Source organism: Lathyrus oleraceus, chromosome 3 (genome assembly GCF_024323335.1).
Source record: "Lathyrus oleraceus cultivar Zhongwan6 chromosome 3, CAAS_Psat_ZW6_1.0, whole genome shotgun sequence".
Taxonomy (NCBI): domain Eukaryota; kingdom Viridiplantae; phylum Streptophyta; class Magnoliopsida; order Fabales; family Fabaceae; genus Lathyrus; species Lathyrus oleraceus.
In genome coordinates, this window is record NC_066581.1 from 89571534 (window position 1) to 89586104 (window position 14571).

The 14571-nt window shown below is 39.2% G+C and overlaps 1 protein-coding gene across 1 annotated transcript; it reads right to left on the reverse strand.

Moving 5' to 3' along the window:
* Positions 1 to 5025: 5025 nt before the first annotated feature.
* LOC127129834 (pentatricopeptide repeat-containing protein At1g62670, mitochondrial-like) lies at positions 5026 to 7438 on the reverse strand. The gene is made up of 3 exons (XM_051058953.1): positions 6573 to 7438; positions 6402 to 6478; positions 5026 to 5108 (listed from the first exon to the last, which is right to left on the reverse strand). Exons 1-3 carry the CDS (start codon positions 7436 to 7438, stop codon positions 5026 to 5028), a joined length of 1026 nt encoding a protein of 341 aa, XP_050914910.1.
* Positions 7439 to 14571: the final 7133 nt, after the last annotated feature.

Sequence of the window (14571 nt, forward strand, 5' to 3'; positions counted from 1 at the left end):
ATTTCCACATATTAGGGTGCTAACAAATAGGCTATTTGTTAGGTTCATTAAATGTAGCTCAGTTGTTAGTTTCCTGGATTTTAGCTCAGCTGTTGGATTCCTGAAAAATAGCCTGAGAAAAATACTGAAACAGAAAAACTAACCATCCTACAATTTAGCATATGCAGTCAGGAATGAATGTCACAACATTCAGTTTGACGTCCATAACAGAGACCATATGCTAAGTCTGTTGTTTTCCTGAAAACAGACTGTACTAAATGCTGAACTGTAACAGAGAGACCAACCAGTCTATACTTCAGTATCGGTTGTCAGAGATAAATGTCATAAAATCCAGTTTGACATTTAGACAATGGGCCATATGCCAGGTCTGTTATCCACCTGATAAACAGATTGAAATGAGTATTGAACTGTAGCAGAAAAACCAACCTGCCTATTGTTCAGTATATGCTGTCATTGATGAATGTCATAACATTCAGTTTGACATTCAGACAGTAGGCTATGTGCCAGGTCTGCTTCTCTCCTGAAAAATAGACTGAACTCAATACTGAGCTATAACAGAGCAACCAACTATTCTATAGTTCAGTATCTACTGTCATGGATGAATGTCATAACATCCAGTTTGACATTCAGTAAATCATGTATTAGTTAAACCTGCAGCATACTACTCAAGTATGTCATGACATCAGTCAAGACATCAGAGTACAGTTAGTGTTTTAACACAAAATGCAGCCAATCAAACATCTCCAAGGCATGTCATGACATCAGTCAAGACATCAAAGCACAGTTAGTGTTTTAACATAAAATGCAGCCAATCAAACATCTACACTCCTTTTTACTTGTTCTATGGGAGTATTGGCAACTTCGCATCCAAGCATACTGGTTTCTTGAAGTAAATCCAGAGTGTACTTCCTTTGAGAAACTGAAATACCATTCTTTGTTCGTGCAATTTCCATCCCTAGAAAATACTTGAGTTGTCCCAAGTCTTTGACTTCAAATTCTTTTGCTAGAAGTTTCTTTAACTGGTTGACTTGTTCATCATCGTCTCCCGTAATTACAATATCATCAACATAGACAATAAACAAAGCTATCTTCCCATCCAAAGAGTGCTCGACAAACATGGTATGGTCTGTTTGACATTGAACAAAACCATCTTGCTTGACAACTTTTGTTAGTCTATCAAACCATGCCCTTGGTGATTGTTTGAGGCCATATAGAGATTTGCGAAGTCGACACACCATATTGGCGGTTCCAGGTGATTCAAGTCCCAGAGGAATTTGCATATATACCTCTTCTTCTAACTCTCCATTTAGAAATGCATTCTTTATGTCTAGTTGGTGTAGGGGGCAATCTAGATTTGCTGCCAAAGATAGTAGAACCCGGACAAAATTGAGCTTCGCAACAGGTGCAAAAGTCTCCTCATAATCCACCCCGTATGATTGTGTGAACCCCTTTGCAACCAACCGAGCTTTGTACCTGTTTATACTCCCATCAGCATTGTGTTTAATTGAAAATATCCACTTGCATCCTACTGCTTTCTCCCCTTCTGGTATAGCAGTGATCTCCCATGTGCCATTTCTTACAAGTGCTTGAACTTCTTCTGTTACAGCTGCTGCCCATTCAGGTTTCTGCAATGCTTCTTGAATATTATTTGGAATTTCTATGTTGTCAACAGCTGCTACAAAGGACCTGTAACTTTGTGATAGTTTTCCATAGGAGATATATTTTTCAATATGGTGTTTAGTGCAAGTTCTAACCCCTTTTCTCATAGCAATAGGAATATCAATATCTATTGTATCAACATGTTCAGAGTTAGGAAGAATATTACCTGTGGGAACTTCATTTTCTAGAGTCTGGTTTGACTCATGGCCTTGCATTGGAGCTTTGTTTGACTCTACCTCCTTCCTTTTATAACAAAAACCCTTCCACTTGCCTGTTTTTGGATCACAATCCTGTTGAGATGTGGTTGAAACTATAATTGGTTCTATTTTCGTCACAACTTCTGTTGTCCTTTCACTCGGCTGAATGTTTGAGGTCTGGTCTGGTAATTTTTCAGCTGGTTTAGGCATAGGTTCGGCTGATTGAGTGTTGCCGATTTGGTTTGGTAAGATTTTGTCATGTTCAGTTAGTTCAAGAGGCAAAAGTTGGTATTCTGAATTTTCTACATGCTCCCTCTGAATACCAATTTTGGTGTAATAGGGTTGATTTTCAAAGAAGGTTACATCCATAGTGTGGTAAAAAAAATTGGTATGGGGAGAGTAACACCTATATCCCTTTTGGTGAGGAGAGTAACCAAGAAAAATGCATATGATGGATTTTGGGTCTAATTTGCTTCGGTGAGGGTTGAGGTTATGGACAAAATTTGAGCATCCAAATATTTTTAATGGAATAGAGGAAAAGATTTTGCTGGTTGGAAATAGGTTTTGAAGTGTGGAGAGTGGGGTCTTAAAGTTAAGGATACGGGAGGGTGTTCGATTTATAAGGTGAGTTGCTGAAAGGACAGCTTCTCCCCAAAAGTGTTATGGGACATTTGTGGCTAACATGATTGATCTAGTCACTTCCAAAAGGTGTCTATTCTTCCTTTCCGCAACTCCATTTTGTTGGGGAGTGTCCACACACGAGCTTTGGTGAACAATTCCAACCTTTTGAAGATAGGAATTTAGAGCAAGGTTGTAATACTCACGGCCATTGTCAGTTCTAAGTATCTGAATATTGCTTTGGAATTGTGTTTGTACCATCTTATGATAAATTTCAAATATTCTCCCTACTTCTGATTTTTCCTTCATTAGAAACACCCAGGTAACACGTGTGTGATCATCAATAAAGGTGACAAACCATCTCGAGCCTGTAATGTTGTGGACTCGTGATGGTCCCCATACATCACTATGAATTAATGAAAAAGGTTTTGAGGGTTTATAAGATTGGGGTGAGTAATGGTTTCGAGTATGTTTAGACAATTGACAAATTTCACACTGAAAATGTTCCTTGTTTTTATTGAATAAAGAGGGAAACATTTTTTCCAAGTATATGAAATTTGCGTGGCCTAATCTATAGTGCCACATCATTACAGGATTATTATCACTTGAAATTGCAGCTGCAACATGACAATTATTCTTGAGTTTTTCTTCTGATTTTTCCACTTGAAGGAGGTAGAGTCCAACACACTCTTCAACATTGCCAATCGTCTTCCCCGACTCCAAAGTCTGAAATTCACACAAGTTAGGGAAGAATTTCGTAACACATTTCAAATCTCTTATAATCTTGTTAATAGACAGCAAGTTACAATCTAGTTTAGGCACATACAAAACAGAGTCAAGTGTAATATTTGGTGAAATGATAATTGATCCTTTACCCATGACCTTAGAATGTGTACCATCATCTATTCGAACATTATAGTTATAGGGACATGGAGAATAACTACTAAACAAAGTAAAATCTCCAGTCATGTGATCTGAAGCCCCTGAGTCAATAATCCATGATTTTATTTTTTCCTTACTAGTGTTTAGAGCATGTAAGTAATTACCTCTTTGAGCCACTACAACAGTACCACCTTTTTATGTAGTTAACATGGTTTGCTGAAGGAGTTTTTGAAGAGCCTCCATTTGTTCTTTGCTAAAAAGAGATGAGTTAGAGTATACCTCAGCTTCTTGATTGTTTAATGTTGTGTTACCTCTTCCCTCCTTGCCTTTGAAAAATTTGGTCTCTGAAGGTTTTCCATGTATGATCCAACATGTTTCCTTTATGTGGCCTGGTCTCTTGCAGTGTTCACACCAGGGGCGGGTTTTCTTTTGTGGTGGCCGAGGCTGATTCCCTCTTGCTGCCATTGCAGAGCTCTCGCTGTACAGAACTGAGCTAGGTGTTCCCAACATGATTTTCTTCCTGCTTTCTTCCCTTCTCACTTCTGAAAAGGCTTCTCGAATTTTGAGAAGTGGTTTGGTTCCAAGGATCCTTCCACGAACTTCATCTAGGTCCTTGTTTAGCCCCAATAGGAACTTGTAAATCCTATCTTTTTCCACCAGCTCCTTATATTTCTTTTGCTCTTCTGTACAACACCATGTAACCTCTTCATATATGTCGAGTTGCTGCCAGTGTTTGTTAAGTATATTAAAATACTCAGTAACAGAAGATTCTCCCTGTCGAAGGTCATGAAGAATGCTTTTAATCTCAAATATGACAGATGTATTGTCAACATTTGAGTATGTTTCCTTCACTGCATCCCATATCTCTTTTGCAGTGTCATAGAACATGAAATTTTCACCAATTTCGTTTGTCATGGTATTGAGCAGCCATGACATTACTTGGCTATTCTCAAGTTTCCATTTCTGAAAGTTTTTGTCTCCTTTTTCGGGACATTTAGAATCCCCCGTTGTGTAGCCTTCCCTTCCTTTTCCTTCGAGGAAGATCTTGACTGACCTTACCCATTGGGTATAGTTTTGACCATTTAATTTATGGCCTGTGATGAGGTGAGTGAGCCCTTCGTGTGAACTGGTCGAAAATGATCCAGTCTCCACTTTGAGCGACTCATCAGATTTGGGATCCTCCATAGTTTGACGGCGCTAGGTTAGGGATGGTTCAGATCGTGCTCTGATACCATGTAGAAATATATTGTATATTTCCTTATATTTTATGAGAATTACATATGCCGTATTTATAGACTGCAAAAGGCAGGATTTGAAAGAGAAATTTGACCTACGAATCAGGGGAATTAATTTCCCATGAATGTTAATTCTAATTACAGAAAAGAATAGGAAATAATAGCTAATTAATTACATTAATCTTAATCCTTAATGAGCTGTACAAACAGAATCATTTGATTCTGTATTGATTATTCCATACAACCACATGCCATCATAGGTAAGTCAGTCCATTTCTTTTCATTATCAGTATTTCTATTTCACCGATCCAGGAAATAACGGTTTATTCAAACTTACGCTACAATGCTATAGGCTATAGCATCGACATAGTCACTATTTGACAGCACTTTGTACTAAATAATATCACAGAACAAGAGCGATTGTTCAAATTCTACTACGCTTTAGCACCATTATAACTGCTATTTAACAAAGCTGCATTATCGATCACTTGATGCTGTCTAAAGCTAGGTTCAGGCCCTGCATATTTAGTGTATAGTAAATTGACTTTAACTAGATATTTTTCACATTGCTTATATTTAGGGATAGAAAATATTCTGAAGTGGAATACAGATTTCATAATTTCAAGGAATGTGATAGAATTAATGGAAGAAACAAATAAATAATAGAAAACAAAGAGTATATCATTTCTGATAAGCTTGTGTGTGTGAACCTTCATTGACAAAAGCTCTTGCATCGCACGAATAAAGCAAACTTCGAAAGAGACATGAATACAAATCCAACAGCATCATCATTAGTACATACTAATCAATCAGAACTAAATACTGATCATCATTCAACTGATCCTGCAGTTCAAATATCCTTGAATGATGTTGGTCGTTTGTTTGATTTGCCACAGAGCAGCAGTACAATTGAGTCCAAAGAAATATATAGTGCCAGAAAATAGACTTTGACTGGATCCTCATCCTGATGATTTTGGGTATGATTTGGAAGATGAAGATCTCACATCCAAATCAGGAGAGAAGTGAATCAAAAGTGAATTTTTTTCTCCACCACGAGAAAATAAATAATGATTTAGATCATGCAGAGACCGTAAGGAACCTGAAAGAAGTACAGAAAACAATTTCCAAAATTTGAGTATGTTGCAAAGAACTTTTATTAGTGAATCCATCATAAAGGTAAAAAAATAGATTTAAATTTCTTTTTTGCTCTTAAGGTAAAAAAAAAAGATTCAAATTCATTATATTAGTAATCAAGTCAACATAAGTCATAGGGTGCTAAAATATAATCAGCTCAAAGGCACTTTAGATATTGACACAGACATCAACAACCAACTAGAACTCTTGGATTTGCAGACAAATATAATTGAAGAATTGGATCCACAAATGGACTTTGCCAAGGGAAGTTAACGCAAACAACAATTACATTGGTTAGTTATTAAATTGGTGGTTATATTATTATATAATTCACATTGTATATATAAACTTCAAAGTTTCCATCATGTCTTTGTTTTCCCCTAGTAATATGCACACTTGTAAACAACCCATTTTGCCAAGATACAGGACTTCTATAGAATTAGTGCTATATCACGAAACTCAAGAAATCATATACATCACAACCATATACAGGAACATAAACATTCAAATCCTTTCTCAGACTTGTTTGTTATCTGACTCACCAACAATGAGCAATGAAAGAAAATATCATTAAAATTAGATGAAGATGATCGAAGTACATTGCAAAGATAAAGGATAATTATGTCACGACAAAAAAAGAATCAAACATTGACGCCGTTAAAATATCAAAATGAACGTAACAACAACACATGACTTTTGATTAGAATTGAAGCGACAGTGAGACGATTGAGCAGGCCACCTTCTTTTGTGTAACTATTGACAAAATAAATAATTAAATCATAATAATTACATAATTGTCCGCAATATAACCAATTAAATGGTGAGAAATTATCTTACCTAGAGTTACTCTTCAAGTAGACCTCTAGTAATCATTACGCAAAGAAGTTTCTCTGCCTTTGCATTCTCATCTTTATAAAAGAGCGCACGGATTATAGTTTCATAAGTTATAGCATCAGGAATGATACCATTGTCATCCATTTTGGACAACAAGGCATCTGCTTCATCAAACAAGCCCTCTCTAGAAAGTCCATTGATCATAATATTATACGTTCGGATATCTAGACTATAACCCTTAATCAAAAGATCCCTAAAAACATCTTGTGCATTCTTAAGTTGTCCTTCTTTGCATAATCCATCTAGAAGTATATTGTATGTGAACATACTTGGTTGAATGCCTTGGTCTTTAATTTTCTTGACTAGGGCAATAGCTTTGTCAACATGATGGTTTTTGCATAAAGCGTATATTATAGAATTGTAAGTGACTATATCGGCTGGTTGACCATTATCGTGCATCTTAAGAACAAGCTCCCAAGCATAGGAGATTCTCCCTGATTTGCACAAACCATCAATAAGGGCATTGTAAGTCATCAAATTATGAATAATATTGTTGCAACTCATTTCTTTGAAGAGATTGACGGCCTCATCCACCATTTTACTCTTAGATAGTCCATTGATCATTATACTATAAGAATGAACATCTAGAGCCACTCCCCTTTGAGCCAAAGTATAGAATATATTCATGGCCTTGTTCACTTCATTAAGTAGGAAATGACCATCCATTAATGAATTATATGTAACAACATCAGGTGTCACACCTTCTTTCATCATCACGGCTAACAGTTTCTTAGCTTCTTTCACTTTTCCTTCCTTACAAAGAGCATCCACCAATATATTAAAAGTATAATCATCTGGTTTGATGAATTTTGATATCATTTCATGGAACAAGCCAAATGCTTCTCTCAATTGACCAACAACGCAAAATCCATATATAAGAGCATTGAAAGTGACAACATCGGGAGATATTTTTGAAATTCTAGTTATCAGACTTTAGATGTCACACGGGTTGTTATGACATCCAATTCTGCACAGACAAGAATTATGCAGAACTTAAAAGTAAGTACAGTAAATAACACAAGTAATTGTTTACCCAGTTCAGTCCAACATGACCTACATCTGGCGGCTACCAAGCCAGGGAGGAAATCCACTATCAGTAGTATTAATTCAAAGCTAAACTCACCCGTTTACAACTCCTCACTTAATCCCTACCCAATGCAATTTCAATCTTACTCTAAGATCAGAGTTCCTACTCACTCCCCCTCAATCACCTCAGTGATTACTACCTTTAATCAATATTAAAGACAATTTTGAAGTCACACTTCAAACAACTCTTAATTGTGCTTAACAACTTTAATCAAGATACACAGCACTCACGCTTAAAAGCTTTGAGCGACACAACACTTACAACTCAATGAACACTCTATGCCACAGCAATCATCTACGTGATAATGGCTTGGCTTACAAGATATGTCTAATACAAGACTCACAAAAATACAACAGTGAAGTATGATGGACACACTAAATCTTCACGCCTCAAAATCCCCAGTTCTGAATGAAGGAACGACTTCCTTTTATATTGCAGTCCTTGGGCCTTTGCACTTGTATTCTCCTGAATTTAAGGTCACGCGAGTTCCCCTAAATTCCACATCTAGGTTACTAACAAATAGGCTATTTGTTAGGTTCATTAAATGTAGCTTGGTTGTTGATTTCCTGGATTTTCTCTTAGCTGTTGAATCCCTGAAGAATAGCCTGAGAAAAAGCTGAAACAGAAAACTGAACAACCTACAATATAGCACATGCTGGCAGGAATGAATGTCACGACATTCAGCTTGACATCAAGGATCATATGCAAAGTCTGTTTTTCCAGAAAATAGACTGTACAATTTTGCTGACCTGTATATGACCAAAATGCCCATACTACAGTAACAACTTACATTAATAAATGTCAAAGTATCCAATTTGACATTTACACATTTGGCCTTAAGTCAGTTATGTTATCCTCTTGAAGAACAGACTAAGAAACATACTGAAGTGTAGCAGAACACCACTCTGTCTATTGTTCAGTATATGCTGTCAATGATGAATGTCATAACATCCAGTTTGACATTCAGTCAGTAGGCCTTATGCCCGGTCTGGTATTTCCTTGATAACCAGACTGGAAATAAACACTAAGTTCTAACAGAACACCAACTGTTCTATTCCTCAGTATTTGCTGACAGGGATGAATGTCACCACATTCAACCAATCCTGTATTAGCTAATCCTGCATTAAACTACTCAAGTGTGTCATGACATCAGTCAAGACATCAGAGTACAGTTAGACATTCTAACCTACAATGCAGTCACACAAACACCTCCACACCATGTCATGACATCAGTCAAGACATTAGAATCCAGCTAGTGTTTTACCATACAATGCAGCCAATTAAACACCTACAAACTCCCCCTTTGGCAAATTTTTGGCTAAAACACTTTGATCCCCATAACAGAGTTCACAGCAGTGGAATCACACATCTAGCAGGAATTAGATCTAGCTAATACACTCAGAGTGGCAGCACACTCACACACATGGAAGTTAAGTAAAACTTCACATAACAGCACACATACATAAGTTAAATAAAAACTTCTAATTGCAGCACACATACAGAGGTACAGAAGTTAAATAAAAACTTCAACACACATCAGCTGTAGGGGAAGGAAGTTAAATAAAAACTTCACACACACATCAGCATACAAACAGAAGTTAAATAAAACTTCATCACACATCAGCTGCAGGGGAGGGAAACTTGAATCTGTCATGAACCTGTTTTAACAATATAATAATCTGTTGTCCTGGGGTATCACTTGTTACTCCCCCTTTTTGTCAAAAATGTTGTCAAAGCAACACTTTAAGTTACAGATCCACAAATAATAAATAGAATTTCACACACACGACAGAAAAAAATTTATTCCTCAGCCTCATCATCAGCCTCCTCCTCAGAACTAGCCTCCTCCTCACCCTCTGAGCTTTGCCTTGCAGCTCCATCTGTATCCTCAGCAGACGTCTCCAATTGAAAGATCAGCTTTTCCAAAGCAAGCTTCCTAGCCTCCAGCTCTTTGCAAGTCTCTCTGAGTACAGCAATGATAGCAGCTTTATCTGGTTGGTTGCCAACTTTGGATGCTTCTTCCGATGTCATGACAATGTCAGGGACATGCTTGCCCTGGAACAGTTTGTAACTGAAGGCCAATGGACTCTCTCTTCTTTTCACAAAGTCATTCTCTGTCAGGATGTGTGGGAATTGATTCAGCACAATACCACATATGAGAGATGGAAAGGCTATAGGTCCCTTCACACTGAAACTCCCAGCATGTTTCATGGTCTGATCAAAGATGTAGGTGCCATAGTCCACCTTTGCCTTGGTTCCAACAGCATAGATGAACTTTCCTAACATCACAGACACAATTGACTTGTGATTTGTGGGTACCCAGTTGGCTGCTCCAACTTTGTGTAACATGGCATACTTCACACTGAGTTGGCTGGCCACCAGCTTCCCTTTGAGAGGCCATTTCCGGACTTGCTTTGCTGTGATGACTTCACAGATTCTGTTGTCAGTCACTTCAAGCTTTGGTTGCACTTCATCTGCTCTTCCCAAGTACAGATTGATTACTGAGGGGGAAAAGGTCACACACTTGCCACGCACATAGACCTTTCTAAATTCTCTGGACTTCCCATCAGCACACTCCTCAGACAGATTGACAATGAACTCCTTCACCAAAGTCTCATAGCACTTGGGTAGTTGAGTCACAGTTCTCATCAGTCCTGCCTCTTTGATAAGATCCACAGTCTCCTTACACTCCAAGGCGTTCTGAGCCAGTTCCCCTCCAAGGCCAGCCTCTTGTGGTAGACATACTTCCACCTATTCACACTAGAGGCAAAGTGGAAGGACACATTGTGTATAGGCACCTCTGGAACACTAGCAGCCAACTTGCTAGAGGTTGGCTTCTTCCTGGACAGGGATGTTGTGACATCACAGGGAACATCCGAGTCAGACTCCACCACAACAGCCTTGGTCTTCAGTTTCTTGGGCACCTCTTTGCTCCAAGATTTTGCAGGTCCATGACCTTTCCTTTTGCGTGCACTTTCTATCACTGTTTGCTTGGGAGAGGTTGTCTCATCAACTTCCTTGGTTGGGGACCCTTGCACCACAGTCTTTTTCTCCCTCCTAGTCCTAACCCTTTTGGCTATGCTAGGGATCACTGAGGCCAACAGTTCATTGTCAGAGAACTCTTCCAGGTTGACTGTGTCAGCTCTAGGGTTGGCATCAACATCTTGAGTGACACTTACCTTCTCACCTCTCACCTTGCTTACAGGTTTATCATTCTTAGGACCCTCTTCAGGTAGTCCAGACACATTCTCCCTTAACACAACTGCGGTTTCACGACATGCAACATCATCGGGTACGATAGTGTTCAAGGGAACGGAAACCCCAGAACATTCTGATCACCGGACAGAATCTTAGTGACAATAGAGGCAATGGCATTATGCACATACCTCGATCCTTCCTTGGAAGGGTTGTCCAGAGCGATAGCTGAGGAGATTCTGGAGACCGTTTCTTTTGGTCTTCTTGCATGGGAAGACGTTGCAGTGTTGACACTAACTTCCTCCCGGTTGGGGTTGCCAGACTCCGTGTTGTGTGAATCGGACACGGTAGTGTAGGAGGTGGTATCGGATTGGTGTGCCATGCTGAATATCTCAGAGGGAAGTTGAACCGTTTCTTTGGAAGAAGGTTTGCACGAAAGGGGGTTGAAGCGACGGAATGTGAAACGCTTGATGCAATAGTAAGGTCTATTAGTTTTTGACCACTCAGAGCTCACTATTTGTTGTTTAATAATTTGACTTACTAAATAGTAGCTAACTAACTTCATTAGTTGCTATAAATTATCAGACGTACGCATTCCCTCTTTGCCCTTACTATTGTCACATTGAGTAACGTACAATGTCATGACATTCCGGGTGACATTGTACTCAGTCTACATCAGGTTCCTCCATACTAGGGTTGACCACCTGCTACCAGACGCTAGGTATTTAGTTTCTGCAGACGACAATAATACACACCTTTGTTTATCCCTTGCTGTCATATCATTTGTATGATGACCAATAGGTGCCAATGACTCATAACTTTCAATCAGACATTTTCCACAGTCTGTCCTTTTATCTAAAGACAGATATGGGACTCCTCTCATAGTTCCCTTGGAAATGCTCTTCTTCATTCCTTTTACCTGAAGTTGATCAAGTCTTCCATGTCCCAGCTTCCCTTCCTGATCTCCCTTGGCTAAGGGGCACTTGGGAAAGTCGAGTGAGTCTTTAGATTTCCATAGATAGCAATTATCTTTGGATTTGTCTCCTCTCATCACTTCTTGATTGCAACCATTCAACACCACACATCCTCCCTTAGTAAATTCCACCTTGCATCCTTGGTCACATAGCTGGCTTATGCTTATGAGATTTACAGTCAGTCCTTTTACTAACAATACCTCACTCAGTTTTGGAGCTTCAGGATAGTCCAGCTTACCAACACCCTTGACTTCTCCTTTAGTTCCATCACCAAATGTCACAAACTTGGTGGTAGGAGGTTGTAGATTCACCACTAGGTTGCTCATCCCAGTCATATGCCTTGAGCAGCCACTATCAAGGTACCAGTCTTGTCTGATAGGTGCCCTTGGAGATGTGTGAGCAAGGTTAGCAACACATTGTTGATTCTCAGGAGAGGAATGAAGCTTAGATGCCTGCTGCTTAGGATTGACCTGAGGTGTCTGCTTAGCCGCCCATGTTTGTTTCTTAATGGGGACATTATGCTTAGACACCTTCTTCTTAGGCCTACCTTGCGAGGTCTGGTTTGGGTAACCATGCAGCCTATAGCAGAAGGGTTTTATGTGACCGAATCTACCACAGTAATGACATCTCCATCTCTTAAATTTCTTCTTCTGATGATTGCTCATTCTGGTTCTCCGATGTTGAGACATTGGATGTGACTTCTGCTTGAATTTCTGAACTACAGCCTTAGATTTTTTGAGTTCAGATGAAGAGTACTTAGTGAGTCCTAAACCAGACATGGATCCTGACTTCTGTCCCACCTTTAGGATTTCTTCCAAGGTGTCAGATCCTTTATTCAACATTTTGATGGATTTGGTCAGTTGGTCTAGCTTAGAGGTTAGCAAAGAAATCTCACCATTCAGACCCTCTATGACTTTCAGCTGCTCCAGTTTCTCAGCTTCTAGCTCTTTGATGAGTTTCTTCTGCTTTTCTCCTTGGATACAAACTTCTGCACTTTTAACACATAGTTCTTTATATGAGGCAGCAAGTTCATCCAAGGTGAGTTCATCTCCACTTGAGTCATCCTCTGAGGCACAGACACTCGTCAAAGTTGTGACATGTTTAGCAGATTCTCCTTCAGATTCACTCTCAGTGTCTTCTTCTGACCAGGTGACAGATAGCCCTTTCCTTTGCATCTTGAGAAAGGTAGGGCAGACAGCCTTAATATGACCATATCCTTCACATCCATGGCACTGGATTCCCTTTCCTTGGTTGAACTTTTCTTCAGAAGTTGATCTTTTCCTTATGTCAGACGGGATGTTCTTGACATTAGGTCTACCCTGTTGATCAACTTTCTTTATGAGCTTGTTGAACTGTCTTCCAAGCATGGCTATGGCTTCAGAGATGCTTCCATTTCCTCCACTGTTTCCTTCTTCTGACTTCTCTTCAGTGTTAGATACAAATGCTATGCTTTTGTTCTTCCTGTCAGCATCCTCACATAAGCCCATTTCAAAGGTTTGGAGGGAACCGATTAGCTCATCTACCTTCATCTTGCAGATATCTTGAGCCTCTTCTATGGCTGTGACCTTCATAGCAAATCTCTTAGGCAAGGACCTGAGAATCTTTCTTACAAGTTTCTCTTCAGCCATTTTCTCACCTAGTCCACCAGAGGTGTTTGCAATCTCAAGAACATTCATGTGAAAGTCATGAATAGTCTCATCCTCTTTCATCCTCAGATTTTCAAACTTGGTGGTCAGCATCTGAAGTTTGGACATCTTCACCTTGAAAGTACCTTCATGAGTTACCTTGAGGGTATCCCAAACTTCCTTAGCTAGTTCACAGTGGTGCACCAGCCTGAAGATGTTCTTACTGATTCCATTGAACAATGCATTCAAGGCCTTGGAATTTCCAAGAGCTAATGCCTCTTGCTCCTTGTCCCACTCTTCTTCAGGAATCTGCACACTGACTCCTTCTTCACCTGTCTTTGTTGGATGTTCCCATCCTTTGTTGACAACTCTCCAGACTTTGCTATCTAGAGACCTTAAGAAGGCTATCATACGAGGCTTCCAGTCATCATAGTTAGAGCCATCCAACATGGGTGGTCTATTTGAGTGTCCTATATCCTTGTCCATGGTAATAGAAAGTAACTATCCTAGATCTCACCCAGAACTTAACAGGCAGGGTGCCTGCTCTGATACCAATTGAAATTCTAGTCATCATACTTTAGATGTCACACGGGTTGTTATGACATCCAATTCTGCACAGACAAGAATTATGCAGAACTTAAAAGTAAGTGCAGTAAATAACACAAGTAATTGTTTACCCAGTTCAGTCCAACATGACCTACATCTGGGGGCTACCAAGCCAGGGAGGAAATCCACTATCAGTAGTATTAATTCAAAGCTAAACTCACCCGTTTACAACTCCTCACTTAATCCCTATCCAATGCAATTTCAATCTTACTCTAAGATCAGAGTTCCTACTCACTCCCCCTCAATCACCTCAGTGATTACTACCTTTAATCAATATTAAAGACAATTTTGAAGTCACACTTCAAACAACTCTTGATTGTGCTTAACAGCTTTAATCAAGATACACAGCACTCACGCTTAAAAGCTTTGAGCGACACAACACTTACAACTCAATGAACACCCTATGCCACAGCAATCATCTACGTGATAATGGCTTGGCTTACAAGATATGTCTAATACAAGACT

Coding starts and splice junctions, on each gene's coding strand:
- LOC127129834 (XM_051058953.1), bottom strand. CDS start 7,438: ATGATATCAAAATTCATCAAACCAGATGATTATACTTTTAATATATTG. Junction 6,479..6,572: donor ACTAGAGGTCTACTTGAAGA/GTAACTCTAGGT, acceptor TTTTGTCAATAG/TTACACAAAAGAAGGTGGCC. Junction 5,109..6,401: donor AAGTCATGTGTTGTTGTTAC/GTTCATTTTGAT, acceptor CTAAATATGCAG/GGCCTGAACCTAGCTTTAGA.